The sequence below is a fragment of the Bufo gargarizans genome, chromosome 4 (assembly GCF_014858855.1).
Source record: "Bufo gargarizans isolate SCDJY-AF-19 chromosome 4, ASM1485885v1, whole genome shotgun sequence".
NCBI lineage: Eukaryota > Metazoa > Chordata > Amphibia > Anura > Bufonidae > Bufo > Bufo gargarizans.
Window position 1 is genome coordinate 209,126,289 of NC_058083.1, and position 13,416 is coordinate 209,139,704.

At 39.6% G+C, this 13,416-nt stretch overlaps 1 protein-coding gene across 1 annotated transcript in view; it reads left to right on the forward strand.

The window, feature by feature from the left end:
- Positions 1-13,416, forward strand: part of LOC122935324 (IgGFc-binding protein-like) — a 142,909-nt gene that overhangs the window by 45,695 nt on the left and 83,798 nt on the right. The window contains exons 2-13 of the mRNA XM_044291089.1: positions 2,493-2,645; positions 3,305-3,567; positions 3,947-4,028; positions 4,961-5,047; positions 5,515-5,759; positions 6,853-7,136; positions 7,242-7,519; positions 7,920-8,518; positions 8,611-9,187; positions 9,290-9,489; positions 11,632-12,015; positions 12,105-12,391. Coding sequence (XP_044147024.1) covers positions 2,493-2,645; positions 3,305-3,567; positions 3,947-4,028; positions 4,961-5,047; positions 5,515-5,759; positions 6,853-7,136; positions 7,242-7,519; positions 7,920-8,518; positions 8,611-9,187; positions 9,290-9,489; positions 11,632-12,015; positions 12,105-12,391 — 3,439 coding nt within the window. The remainder of the gene's footprint in view (positions 1-2,492; positions 2,646-3,304; positions 3,568-3,946; positions 4,029-4,960; positions 5,048-5,514; positions 5,760-6,852; positions 7,137-7,241; positions 7,520-7,919; positions 8,519-8,610; positions 9,188-9,289; positions 9,490-11,631; positions 12,016-12,104; positions 12,392-13,416) is intronic.

Here is a 13,416-nt window from a genome sequence, read left to right on the forward strand (position 1 = left end):
TTGTTTTAGCTTTAACAGACTCATCCTTGTCCTTGTCTACAGCTCAAGTGGCAAGTGTGCACCCTGTTCTCTTATCTCATCCAACCCTGTTAAAGGTGTTGTCTGGTCTTGGAGCAGACAACCTGTGGGTTTCTCCCCTGTCTCTCTGAACATAAAGAAACACTCACCTGTCTGCGGTCCCTCCGCTGTTCCGTTCACATCCAGTCCCTGCAGGACCAGGAGACAGCTTGGTCCTGTGACCATGGTCACAGTAGCTTCAACAGTACCTCAATACTGTGACATAGCATTCAAGCTGCTGTGATTGCTAAGGCCTGTGTGGCCACAGTAGTCATGGGACCAAGCTGCTTCCTGGCCTTGTGGGAAGCTGAAATGGCTAGATACTAACCATTGACAGGTGAGTTTTTTTATGTTCAGGCGGACAGGGAAGGACCCCAGGGATTGTCTTCTCCAAAGCTGGACAACCCCTTTAAGTAATCTATTAGCCCTGTGTATCTGTAAGCCACTAGGTTAGGTCATGTACCACTATTTATGGTACCTAATGTGTTCTATATGAAGGATAATACATATAGAACATTTTCTCCGTTTTAATTGAATTCTTTTTTTGTTTCATGTCAAATGTTGTGTCTTCTATGCACACATATGTATTAAAGGCTTTCTAGTCAGGTCTCCTTTTTTTTGGCCTAGTGTAGGACTTACAGCTTAGACAAATGCAATTGTATTAATTGTTCCCTTTATTAAACTACTGTAACCATATGTTTTCTTTTCAGGGCAAACCCAAGGCATGTGTTAAATGAGCGGAATCCAGATGCTGGTATGTAATAATTGTATTCCCTTCCCCCCTCCATGAGATCCTCGGACATGAAATCATATTTAACTATATTATGTAGAAAAGCTGTTCATTCTTAATAAATAGAGGAGAACGTAGGACACACAGTCACCGACGTGAAGGACGTGTCACCTTTCTCAGTTCCCTGAATGATACTAGATTTGTATTAACTACATGGCTATAACCAGCGGCTTGAGCTTCCAATCATCTTTGCTTAATTCCCATTAAATATAAACTTTGCCCTTAGATGGCAAATAAGTAACCATTTATTTCATGCCCTTTCTTTGCTTTTTCCCTTTAATAGTAGTTTGAAATGACACAGGTTAATTGATAAGTGCAGTATGTTCAGCAATGAGCAGTTTCATGATAAGAACATTGCATGGAGTGTTGAAATATGAGAAGCAATAGTCACCTACTGTAGTCCTATGTCGTAAACATTTCATCTACACTTTTTATATTACTGAAGGACAATGACTTCTGCTAAACATATATTGCAAATATTGGGGAAATACTGTGCAAAATCTCATAAATACTCATCACTGCACACAAGTTGAAGAATTGCAGTATAAAGACATATTCCTTCCTTGAGAATGCTAGAACAGCATTTGAGGAGAGCAGAAGATTGGCAAATGTCTGATATTGATTAGACATACTCCCTTGTAAGGGTGGCTATACGCATTAGACTTAAAGGGATTTTCTGGGCTACAGATATTGATAACTTCTCCTCCAGGCAGGTCATTAAGATCAGATCGATGGGGGTCTGACACCCAGCAGCTGTTTCAGGCCACCGTGGGGCCAGAGAGTATACAATGTATAATGCTGGAAGCAGACTGCTCCATACACTGTCTAGTGGCCACACCATAGTGCTGCAGTTCAGCAACCATTCAAGTGAAAGGAAGCTTAGCTTCAGTTCACTGGCGTCAGAAACTATACAGAGTATGGAGCCATCTGCTTCTGCCCTGTACACAATTACCTTCTGGGTAAATGGCAGCATGAAACAGCTAATCGGTGGGGGTCCTTGTGTTGGACCCCAACCGATCTGATGTTGATGATCTATCCTGAGGATAGATCAACAATATCTGTAGCACAGAGAACCCTTTCAATATCTTGGTTAGACCGGAGGACTCTCAAATGTGCATAGGGAGTCTAATGTCCCCTCTGAGTGCAATTCTTTGGGGGGAAAAGGATGTAGCTTCTCCCCTTAGCACACGTGCACTTTTAGCTAAGCCAAGTTTGTAAGTTCACATCTAAAGCTAAGATTTCTACAGGAATTTGCATGTGGATTAGCTTCAATTCAATGAAAGTCGATAGAATGAATCAAGTGATTTGTTGAGCAGAATCTGTTTACTAACTATGCTGCGGATTGTAAAATCTATGTCCATGTTATATTGAGGACATTATATTGAGAGCGTGTAAATGGGGCATAGAAACCCAAATTCACATCGACAACCTGTGGAACTGATTTAGATACTGTCTAGACCAAGCTATAGATTCCATAGTCCATATCGTGTAAACATAGCCTAATAGTAATGAATACTGAAAAATCATGCTCAAACCATTTCCCATGTGTATTTGGAAAGTTTATAAGCATCTACGGTATTAATGTGTATTTCATTTACTGTATTTCACAGTGCTTTATATGCCTGATATTGACCTATTTTTTCAGATTATTTATTATACTGTAATTTTAATGATAACACTAAGCCACTATGTGATTGGAAACAATACTATGGAAGTGATGATCATGGAGACTGGATCAGAGCTAAATTAAGCACTCCAACAACAGACACCGGCCCAGATGGAGACTTTCCCGATGGATGTAAGAATATTTGTATTTTTTTTATTTTTACTGATACTCATCATTCAAGAAGTGAAGACAGCTGCTTGTGTAAAAGGTTCCTTTAAGAAATGTCACAGTTCGTTTCCAGGACTACTGGGTTAGGTTTGCTGATGCAGTTTTGGAAGCCAAAATCAGGAGAGCATCATAAAAAGAGATATTAAGTATAAAAGACAGATACGACTTCTCTTTTTTTTATTTACTCATTGTTTTGGCTTCCAAAACTGCATCAGGAATCCTAACCTTGTGGCCGTATCCCTAGAATTAGTTGACAAAATCCTTTCTCAGAACCCAAACATTCCCATCTATATTCAGAAAGTGAAATAAATAATTATGTCTATGAATTAATTGCTCCTGGTTTAGATTGTGCCTATGTCAATTGTTGCATAAAGGAGCAGAAATATATCATTAGTCTCTTACTTTCATAACAAGGGAGGCATAGATGTGGTCGGTGGTCAGAGGATATCAAACGTAGGTATTTGTACCTAAAGAAATAATTTTATACTGCAAATTAGTACTAGTGTTTGACAGACTTGGCCCAAAGCGTTATAGTTCTTCCCTAGTTCTACAGTCTGTCCCTATGACGGTATTATCTGAATCCCTCACTGCCCACAATATTATTGACATTTATTTCCTTCCAGTTGGGTATTATCTCTATCAAGAAGCAACCAACCTAATCCCAGGTGATAAAGTAAAGCTTGACAGCAGGCTCCTGGCCATCAACGGGGATGTATGTATAGATTTCTGGTACCACATGTATGGCTCTGAAAATGAGAACCAGCTCAACGTCATTGTCAAGGATGACACTGCTTCATACATTGTTTGGCAAAGAACGGGACAACAAGGATCTGACTGGTTGTATGGCTCAGTCTCTTTTTCTGTAACAAGGGGAACTGATATTCAGGTAAAGTCAATTTACAGAAGAAACAAACCTAAGATAATCAGAATTGAAATATGTAGCTTTCTTTCTGAAACAGTATCATAGTTTAGGAAATACCACCATCTAGAGGATTTTCAACTAACTGTTGTAATGTAAAGCAGTATATTTAATTAGATCGGATGCACTTGTTTAGCAGTACGGGTAGTCAGGTATTAGTTGCCCAGTAATACTGGTCTGTCCATTTCCATTTAATTTTGTAAATTATTGAATTACAAAAGGTGGAAGTAGTAGATTGAAATTAGTTACTTTTATGCTGGAAATTCTATTATGATAGGAAATCATAGTGTAGTTTGTTTCATGCCCATATTTTAACATCTGACTATTGAGCTCTTTTGCATTTTAGGTCTCCTTTGAAGCTGTTCGAGGTTTGACAGAATTTGGAGACACAGCCATCGACAATATTGGAGTGAAGAGAGGACCTTGTGGTAAATGGCATTTAAAAAATATATTTTAACATGTGATCTAATAACATCCATACTGCTGTCATCAGCTATGCCATTCCCTAATATATTTCATTTGATATAATTGAATAATTAAAGCAGAAGCAGGTTGAGAAATAGAGCAGCCTGTGCTCTCTGAACTCATGGAGAGGCTGCACGCATGGTGTCTTTCAGCTCATGTCGACAGGCTCTGTGCTTGCTCCACTCAGAGAAATGACATGTGAGCTCTTCTGGGTAGTATTGATTTACAGGTTCACATAGTCGACTAATAGTTATAAGGTCTCATGCACACGACCGTGTCTGTATTGCGGATCTGCAAACCATGAATCCACAAAATATGGACACTTTCCAGGTGCAATCTGCCTTTTTCTCCCTCCCATTACTACAAATGACTATTCATGTTTGCAATATGGACAAGAATAGGACAAGTTCTCTAATTTGTGTAATAGACACCAGGGAGACATGTGCTGCACGGAAATGTGAGTGCTGGTTTTTTTTTTCCAGATCCATAGTGCAATCTGCAAAAAATGTGGATCAGCCAAGAATACAAATTACGGTTGCGTGTATGAAGCCTTAGAGCAGGGGTAGGCAACCTACGGCACTCCAGGTGTTGTGAAACTACAACTGCCAGCATGCATGCTCTTCTCTGAACTCCCATAGAAATAAATGGAGCATGCTGGGAATTGTAGTTTCACAGCAGCTGGTTGCAAACAGTTGCTGACCCCTGACTTAGAGTAAAAAAAAGCAGAACACAAACACATATAGGGACTTCTTATAGCTCATCATGACTTCAATTTAGCCAGATTCTGACCGAAAAAAGATAACATGTTCCACATCCCTTATTTGTAAATGTAAATTTCTTATGAACCATAATAAATAGTTTACTGTGTGTTTTTTACTGATTTTCTTTGAAATAGAACCAAGAGCAACTGAAGCTCCCAGTTCAACTATTACACCAACTCCTCCAACGGCATCAAAGCCGACCTCTCCTCCAGAAGTATCGGGTATGTGAAAAATGCTGTTTTTAAATGTCGATGGCTTTAAAAGGCTTAAAGGAGTTGGTACAATTTTACAAGTGATGGCCTATCCTCAGAACAGACCATAAATATTTGATCAGCAAGGGTCCGACAGCCCACAATATCCCCCAGTCGACTGTAGAAGCTATTGCTCTGTATAGCTCTGTCCATTGTGTAGATGGTTGTAGTGGTTGAAGTTAATGGGAGCAGCACTGAAGTAACCATTACCATTCACTACACAATGGATGGAGCTGTGTAGTTCTGGTGCTAGAGCTACTGCAGAACAGCTGATTAGCAAGGGTTTGCGATGTTGGACCCCATCTATCTATCTACTAGATAGTCAAGGGGCTATTTTGAGGATAGGTTATCACTAGTAAATTATGGACAACCCCTTTAAGGTGCTTATCTAAACTTTTTACAAGCATTTCATACCAAATCCATGTGTTTATCTGCAGGAGGAACATGTAGCGGTTATGGTGATCCTCATTACTTCACCTTTGATAACTATGCCCATACCTTCATGGGAAACTGCACTTACACACTGACAAAACTGTGCGAGGTCAATAGCACTTTGCCATACTTCAATGTAGAAGTTGATCATGAGTACAGAGGAGGACTCACACATGTGTCCTATGTGAAAGGAGTCACAGTCTATGTTCACAGCTACCAAATCAGTCTAGGAAAACAGAAGGTGGTAAAGGTACGTTTAGGACCAACTAGCTGTTTTTTGCTTCCCTTTTGCTATTTTAGCATTACAGTTGTAACTATCAGTAAAACACTAGTTAAGGAGATCTAATCCAGGGAATCATTTTTCAGTTATAGTCAGGGATTTAACAATTACAATGGCTTCCATATTTCAGAATAATGAGGTTACCAATGAATTAAGAAATGTACTAAAGGCAAGGTGTTTGGTCAAATAAAAAACAAAACCATAAAAGTGGTTATGATGGATCAGTGGGGAAATAGATTTTTTTTTTATTTCACTGCTTTTAGTTAATAAGGTTATAGAAACTTTTTACAGCTCAAATCAATGTATTTCTTTGGATTTCAGTTGTACAGTAGCTCAATATTCAAATCAATCAGCTTTACAGCAAAACATCTACATGTAGCCCAGGTCTAACTTATTATTCACCTTATTAAAGGGGTTGTCCGGGTTCAGAGCTGAACCCGGACATACCCTTATTTTCACCCCGGCAGCCCCCCTGAGCCTAGCATCGGAGCATCTCATGCTCCGATGCACTCCCGTGCCCTGCGCTAGATCGCGCAGGGCACAGGCTCTTGTGTTTTCAATAACACACTGCCGGGCGGTAACTTCCGCCCAGCAGTGTGTTCGGTGACGTCACCGGCTCTGAGGGGCGGGCTTTAGCTCTGCCCTAGCCGTTTTACTGGCTAGGGCAGAGCCAAATTCCGCCCATCAGTGCCGGTGACGTCACCGGGCTGCCTGTCAGCCCCATAGAGAGCCCCGGTACGTCACCGGAACTCAGAAAATGCCTTTGCCCTGCGCGATTTAGCGCAGGGCAAAGGAGAGCATCGGAGCATGAACTGCTCCGATGCTCATGTCAGGGGGGCTGCCTGGGTGAAAATGGAGGTATGTCCAGGTTCAGCTCTGAACCTGGACAACCCCTTTAATAGGGTGTCTCCACACAGTCTTACTACTATACATTGTATAAAAGCATATTAGTAATTTTAAAGCTACAATACAATCAAATCCATGTGATATAATTGGGAAGGCTAGGTTTTTTCCATCATGATTTGTAATGTTTTCTTTTTCTGATCCACTCTAACCTATACAGGTCAATGGACAGGTCCAGCTGCTGCCATTGAGTTTAACTCCGGATATATTTATTGGCTTCAGTGGGCAGTATGCTGCTATCACAGCTGCATTTGGCCTACAAGTAAAATATGATGGAGATCACAGGGTAGAAGTTACTTTATCCAGAGCCTACAGAAATAAAGTATGTGGAATTTGTGGCAATTTTAATTTAATAAAAAATGATGATAATATCAACCCTGATGGACTTGAAGAGGCAAACTCTGTAAGCTATGGGAACAGCTGGCAAGTTGGCAGTGATACCAGGTAAGATGTTCATATTTATGACATTACAATTCAAATTGAAAATAATAAAAAAGGAATAAAGAAAGAAAACTATGTCCAATTCATTTTTTTTCCTAATCTCACCAGTTGTTTACCGGCCTCTGTAGTCAAACCTTCATGTTCACTGGAGGAAATAAGTGTCATTCAGAGCAATCAATCTTGTGGCATGATGCTTCCCTTTGACGGCATATTCCAAGACTGCCATACTATAGTAGATCCTCGGGCATACTTTGAACATTGTTTCCATGACATGTGTGAACTTCATCTAGACCCAGACATCCTCTGTAATCATCTTCAAGCATATACAGATGCTTGTCATGCTGCAGGAGCCAACACATTTCCATGGAGAAATTCAACTTTTTGCCGTAAGTACTAGAGTTGTCTTTCAGTGGAGCTTGTCAAGCAGAAAAAGAGTGGAGCTATGAGAGAAAAGGTTCAGGACCTATGATGCACCATTTTGCACCAAAATTGCATCACAATTCTGGGGTAAAAATCAGAAAGTAAACCAACCAATAGTTAGTACAGAACCAGAGAAAAGTATCTATCCTTGCACCAGATTTATCATCCAGCCTGAGACACCATGATAATTTTATCGTAGGTCTAGAAAGCCTGTGAAAACCTATGCCATCTATAAGATTAGTAAATCTAGGCCATTGTATTCTCTGTTAATACATAGAATGGAAAAATAGAAAGGAGAATAATCAGCGTCAAGGTCTAGATAAATGTGATTTATTGTCTAACAATGAAATCTTGTATATTTTACAGCCCTGAATTGTCCACCACACAGTCACTATGAGCCTTGCGGCACTGCCTGTCCAGCCACTTGTGTTAACCCAGCATCACCATCCTCCTGCTCTCTGCCATGCACTGAAGGATGTATTTGTGACCCGGGCTATGTCCTCTATAATAATAAGTGTGTTGCAAGTGACCAGTGTGGATGTTGGGAAGATGGAAAACATTACCCAGTAGGTTCTGAATTCTGGACTGATGATTCATGTTCTACAAAATGTAGCTGCCTATCAGCAGGAGGCAGCTTAGTGTGTAACTCTGCTTCATGTGTATCTGGGCAGTTTTGTGATGTGCAGAACGGAGTCCTTGACTGCTATGATTATAGCTTTGGTGAATGTACAATCTATGGGGACCCGCACTACAACACATTTGATAAACAAGTAATCCACTTTATGGGTACATGTACCTATACCCTCTCCAAGACTTGCAATCCCAATTTGTATTTGCCTCATTTTAATATTGAAGCCAAGAACGAGCATCGTGGGAACCCAACTGTGTCTTGGATAAAAAGCGTTACAGTAGAGGTTGCCATCTATAAAATAACAATGGTGAAAAATGAGCCCAGCAGAGTTTTGGTAGGTGTAAACAATGAAGAATTAATATTAAAAATTGAAAATATGGTTTCCTTAATTTGATCTAATAAAGTGTGCAAACTGTGTTTTTCTAGGTTGACGGAATCTGGACTAATCTGCCAGTAACACTACTTTACAGAGGAACCGATATATATTATGTGCATGTCTCCAGTAGTGGTAGATATATTGTTCTAGAAACTAATTTCTACCTCACAGTCTCTTACGATACTGATCATACTGTATCTATAAGGTTGATAAATTACTACTATAACATGACATGTGGACTGTGTGGAAATTTTAATGGCATTCAACATGATGACTTCTTGATGCCCAATGGACAGTTGGCACAAAACTCAAATCAGCTAGGAGATAGCTGGAAGGTGGAAGATGATGACCCATTGTGTAACATAGTTACCCCTACACCACCACCACCATGTTCACCAGAGAATGAGGAACTTTATGGAAGTGATGCTTTCTGTGGTCTGTTAAAAAATAAGCATGGACCATTCCAAGCATGCATATCAGTAATCAATCCTGAACGCTTCTTTGATAGCTGTGTGTTTGATCTCTGTGCACTCGGAGATGAGACTTTGTGTAAAGCAATAGAGGCCTATGCTGATGCCTGTCAAAGGGCTGGAGTTGCTGTTGTCTGGCGAAACAGTTCTTTTTGCCGTACGTATTCCCTTAACATATGTAATTCATAGATATTTCTGTTTGCTAAAATTCCATTGTATTCATAGTTGTAATATTTGTATTTATTCTATTTTTACCCAGCTATTGCATGTCCTGCAAACAGTCACTATAATGGATGTGGCAGTGCTTGTCCAGCCACCTGCTTAGATCAGAATGCACCAGACTACTGCAATAAACCATGTACTGATGGTTGTGAATGTGATAGTGGCTTTGTTCTCAGTGGAAGCACTTGCGTTCCTGTCAGTGACTGTGGATGTAGTTATGAAGACAGATACTATCAGGTTAGTATTTACTGCCTTGCTACGTATCTTAGTTACTGATTTTTGAGATTATGTGATCCAGTGACACCTACTGTAAACCAGTGATTGCTTGTTATTATAAACCCAGTGGGGCAGTTATCCTATATAATAGATACTTCATTCCAACTCTTGTTCGGCTTACTTGGCAACATAATTTGGTGCCAATATTTTGGCACAAAATGGTGCATCCTATACCACACCCACTTTTCAATGAAACCATGACGATTTCCTTTCAAATCCACACCACTTAGCAGGCAAGGCACAGTGGATTACTCTTTTTGGCTTACTTTCCTCCTAAATATAATGCCTTCACACAAGGGCATAACTGTTCATAGGGTCCCATAGCCAAATAAGATGGAGCCCCACACCTAATGTAAGAAAGTGAAAACAGCAGCATAAGCAATAATAAGAAATGGTGTAGATAATAGAACCATATATCAGAAAACCCACAAAAAGTAATCACATTGTTATTCCCCATAGAAAGGTACAATGTTATTGATCCTGACTGGGGCACCCAACATCTGGGCCCTATGGCTGCTATGGCTACAGTTATGCCCAAGCATTAATAAAATCTTCAGACGGTTTCATTATGTTCACATTTTGTTATGTTGCATTATGGAGAGCACCTAGTATGTGTGAGAACTATTGCAAGCCAGGAAATGCTTCTCTGGGTTTCTGTGAAAAATATTAGCAAAATAGCGTATATCACGTCTGGTGGCATCTTTTCCTTTTGGAAGGAACGCTAATATGCATATTACTATTAGATATTCCTATTCTCTCTGATTCGCTCAGGATGAATCTTAAGAAATTTAGGTTTGTCTGAATTCAAATCTTTTTGTGTTAATAAACATAATTAACACAAAATATGGTCATAAAAATAACTATAATAATTTTATTTTGGAGTATGTGCTACTCAAAATATAAAAGAGTTGTCCAGGATTAGGAAAAAGTGTTTTCATTTTTTCTCCAGAAACAGTGCCACTCTTTGTCCATGGATTTTGTCAACTATTACAGTCCAGCCCCATCAACATGAGCTGCCAAACCATACATAGCCCATAGACAAAAGTGGTGCTGTATCTGGGAAAATGTTGGCTGTTTAATTCTAAACTTGATTAACCTCTTTAAAGGACATCTTTCATCTAAACAAAAAAACATAAAAAAGACAAAAAAACATACAGTGCAATCGCTAGGCAATTTTTACACAGGTATAGTTTTATATAGGTATATTTTTATATATATTTTTATATATATAGCAGGGGATCAACCATACATTAAATACCCCTAAATATATCCATCGGGGAATGATAAAGCAAGCAGAGAAACTCTCCATATCCCCCATTCCCTCTCGAACCTCGCGGCCGCTTCTCCAGCTCCCGCCAGCGCACGCTCATGTATATAAGTAGAATTTAGCCTACGGATGATCTCCGTTAGGCATGGAACATACCGTGATTTCCAGTTTTTAACTATGGCCAGTTTGGTTGAAAGAAAAAGGTGTCCCAGTACCACTCTCCCTTCACATGGTATCCGAACCAAATCAATCCATAAAAGAGCCAATGAGGGAGATGGCGGGAGCTGGAAGCCCAGTATATCCGAGGCAAGACAGTTTAGTTTAACTTTGTTTGTTTGGTATTTTATTGTGGTATGTATATCGGCTAAGTTACTGTCGTTAACGTGACCGTGTATAGGGCTGATTGTGTAGCCGTTTGTCTTTTTTTATGTTTAACAATGTATGTCTTTTTCTAAAAACGAATAAAATATGAATGGAGAAAGATTCTCCCTAACCACAAAAAAATAAAAATAAAATAAAGGACATCTTTCAGCGGATTTGTACCTATGACACTGGCTGACCTGTTACACGTGCGCTTGGCAGCTAAAGACATCTGTGTTGGTCCCATGTTCATATGTGCACGCATTGCTAAGGAAAATGAAGTTTTAATACATGCTATTGAGAATTTAGGAGCAACGAGGGCATTACTGTTACTCTTAGAGGCTCTGCTCTCTCTGCAACTGCTGCAGCCTCTCTAATTGATTGACAGGGTCAGGCGTGATGACTTTTTAGCTTTAAGGTAATGGAGATTCTTCTACTATACTGTACATACTAACACATTGTACTGCACTTTACAGAAAAATGAAGCGTTCTGGGGAGGGGAATGTGAGAGATATTGCCAATGTGTAGGTAACAATCAGGTGACCTGCATAGAGCAGTCTTGTGGACCTAATGAAATCTGCAAAGTTCAAAATGGCGTCAAGACTTGCGTGGCAGCAAACACGGCCATCTGCCATATTTACGGAGATCCTCACTATATAACTTTTGATGGAAAACTGTATCATTTCCAAGGAGCTTGCAATTACACAGTAGTGGAGACCTGCGGAAACTCATCATCTGCAAACTTCTCAGTCACGACAAGGAATGAACACAGAGGAAACCCTTCCTGGACAGCAATAAATTCAGTTTCTGTTCGGATCAATGACCTTTATATCACATTGGCGAAACATAAAGTTGTGGAGGTACAGTAAAATTCCATATTACTGCTGTTTTCAAAGTGTTAAGCAAAATGCTTATGTTAAGACTATGTTGCTAATCTTTTCTCCTTTAGGTAAATGGAAACATTATGATATTGCCTGTGACCTCAATACCTGGCGTCAACATACAGTTGAGTGGTGCTTTCGTTGTCTTACAAACTGACTTTGGACTTGAAGTTAAATTTAACGGAGATCATGAACTTATTGTCAAAGTGAATGAGAAATATAAGGAACAACTGTGTGGTCTCTGTGGCACCTACAATGGTAATCAGCTGGATGATTTTCTAACTCCAGAAGGCTTAATACTATCTGATTCCAATGACTTTGGAAAAAGCTGGCGTGTTGCCGATGATAACTGGATGTAAGTAGAGACAAAGAATTACATTTATTTTCTAGTTAGGCTTTCATTCTTCACTTTATTTATTTAATGTTAACTCTTACTTATTTTTTTTATTTCAGTTTATATAATTGAGTCAAAAGTTGTATATTAGAGAGCATCTACCAGCAGGATCAAACCTACTAAACCAGCCATAATGCCTGGCAGGGCTGACCCTCCTATTTAAAAACAAATCTTTCTTACCCAATCCATTACTGGGTTTAGAAGAAATAAGGGATTTTTAAATATGCAAATTAGGCTTAAGTGCACCAAGGAGCACCTTATCATCATAGCCAAGCTTCCCTAGACACTCCTCCATTGGATTGACAAGACCAGGCATTTGGTTGGAGAAATGAGTGTTCAAGTAATCAGAGCAAGAAAATTAAGGTGCACCGAGTGTCTTGGGTCTACCACTTGGTGCCTTTAAGTCCCTATTTGCATATCGAAAAAAACAACAACTCTTATTTCTTCTAAGTTCAGCAAGGGATGGGTGGAAGAAAGGTATGTTTTACATCAGCAGGGCCAGTCCAACCAGGCATAATGGCTGGTTTAGTATTCTGTATCCTGCTGACAGCAACTCTTTAAAAGCAATCATCAATTCATGATTAAGGGATTGGCTATGTTCTGTTTACTGTTGACCAATGTGTTTGTGAGATGACTATATGGCACTTACAAATGTAGCTTTGTTTAAATTCTGCACCATTTTCTATATTTTATTTGGCATACTCCCTTATTTACAAAGTATTTTGTGCTATCCACAGGGAGGTCCTGTCCATAAGATGGAGGGTCATGGGACCAGGCAAATAACCTCCATGTCATGTCTTCTCCATTCAAATACACTGCACCTGCCATCTGCACTTGTTTTGTTGGGAGTTTAGTGCAGGTGCAGGGTGTTTAAATGGAGAAGACTCCACATGGAGGTGATTTGTCTGGTCACATGACCCTCTATTAGCAGCCATGTTATGGACAGGACCTCTGTGTGAACAGTACAAAATACTTTGTAAACAAGG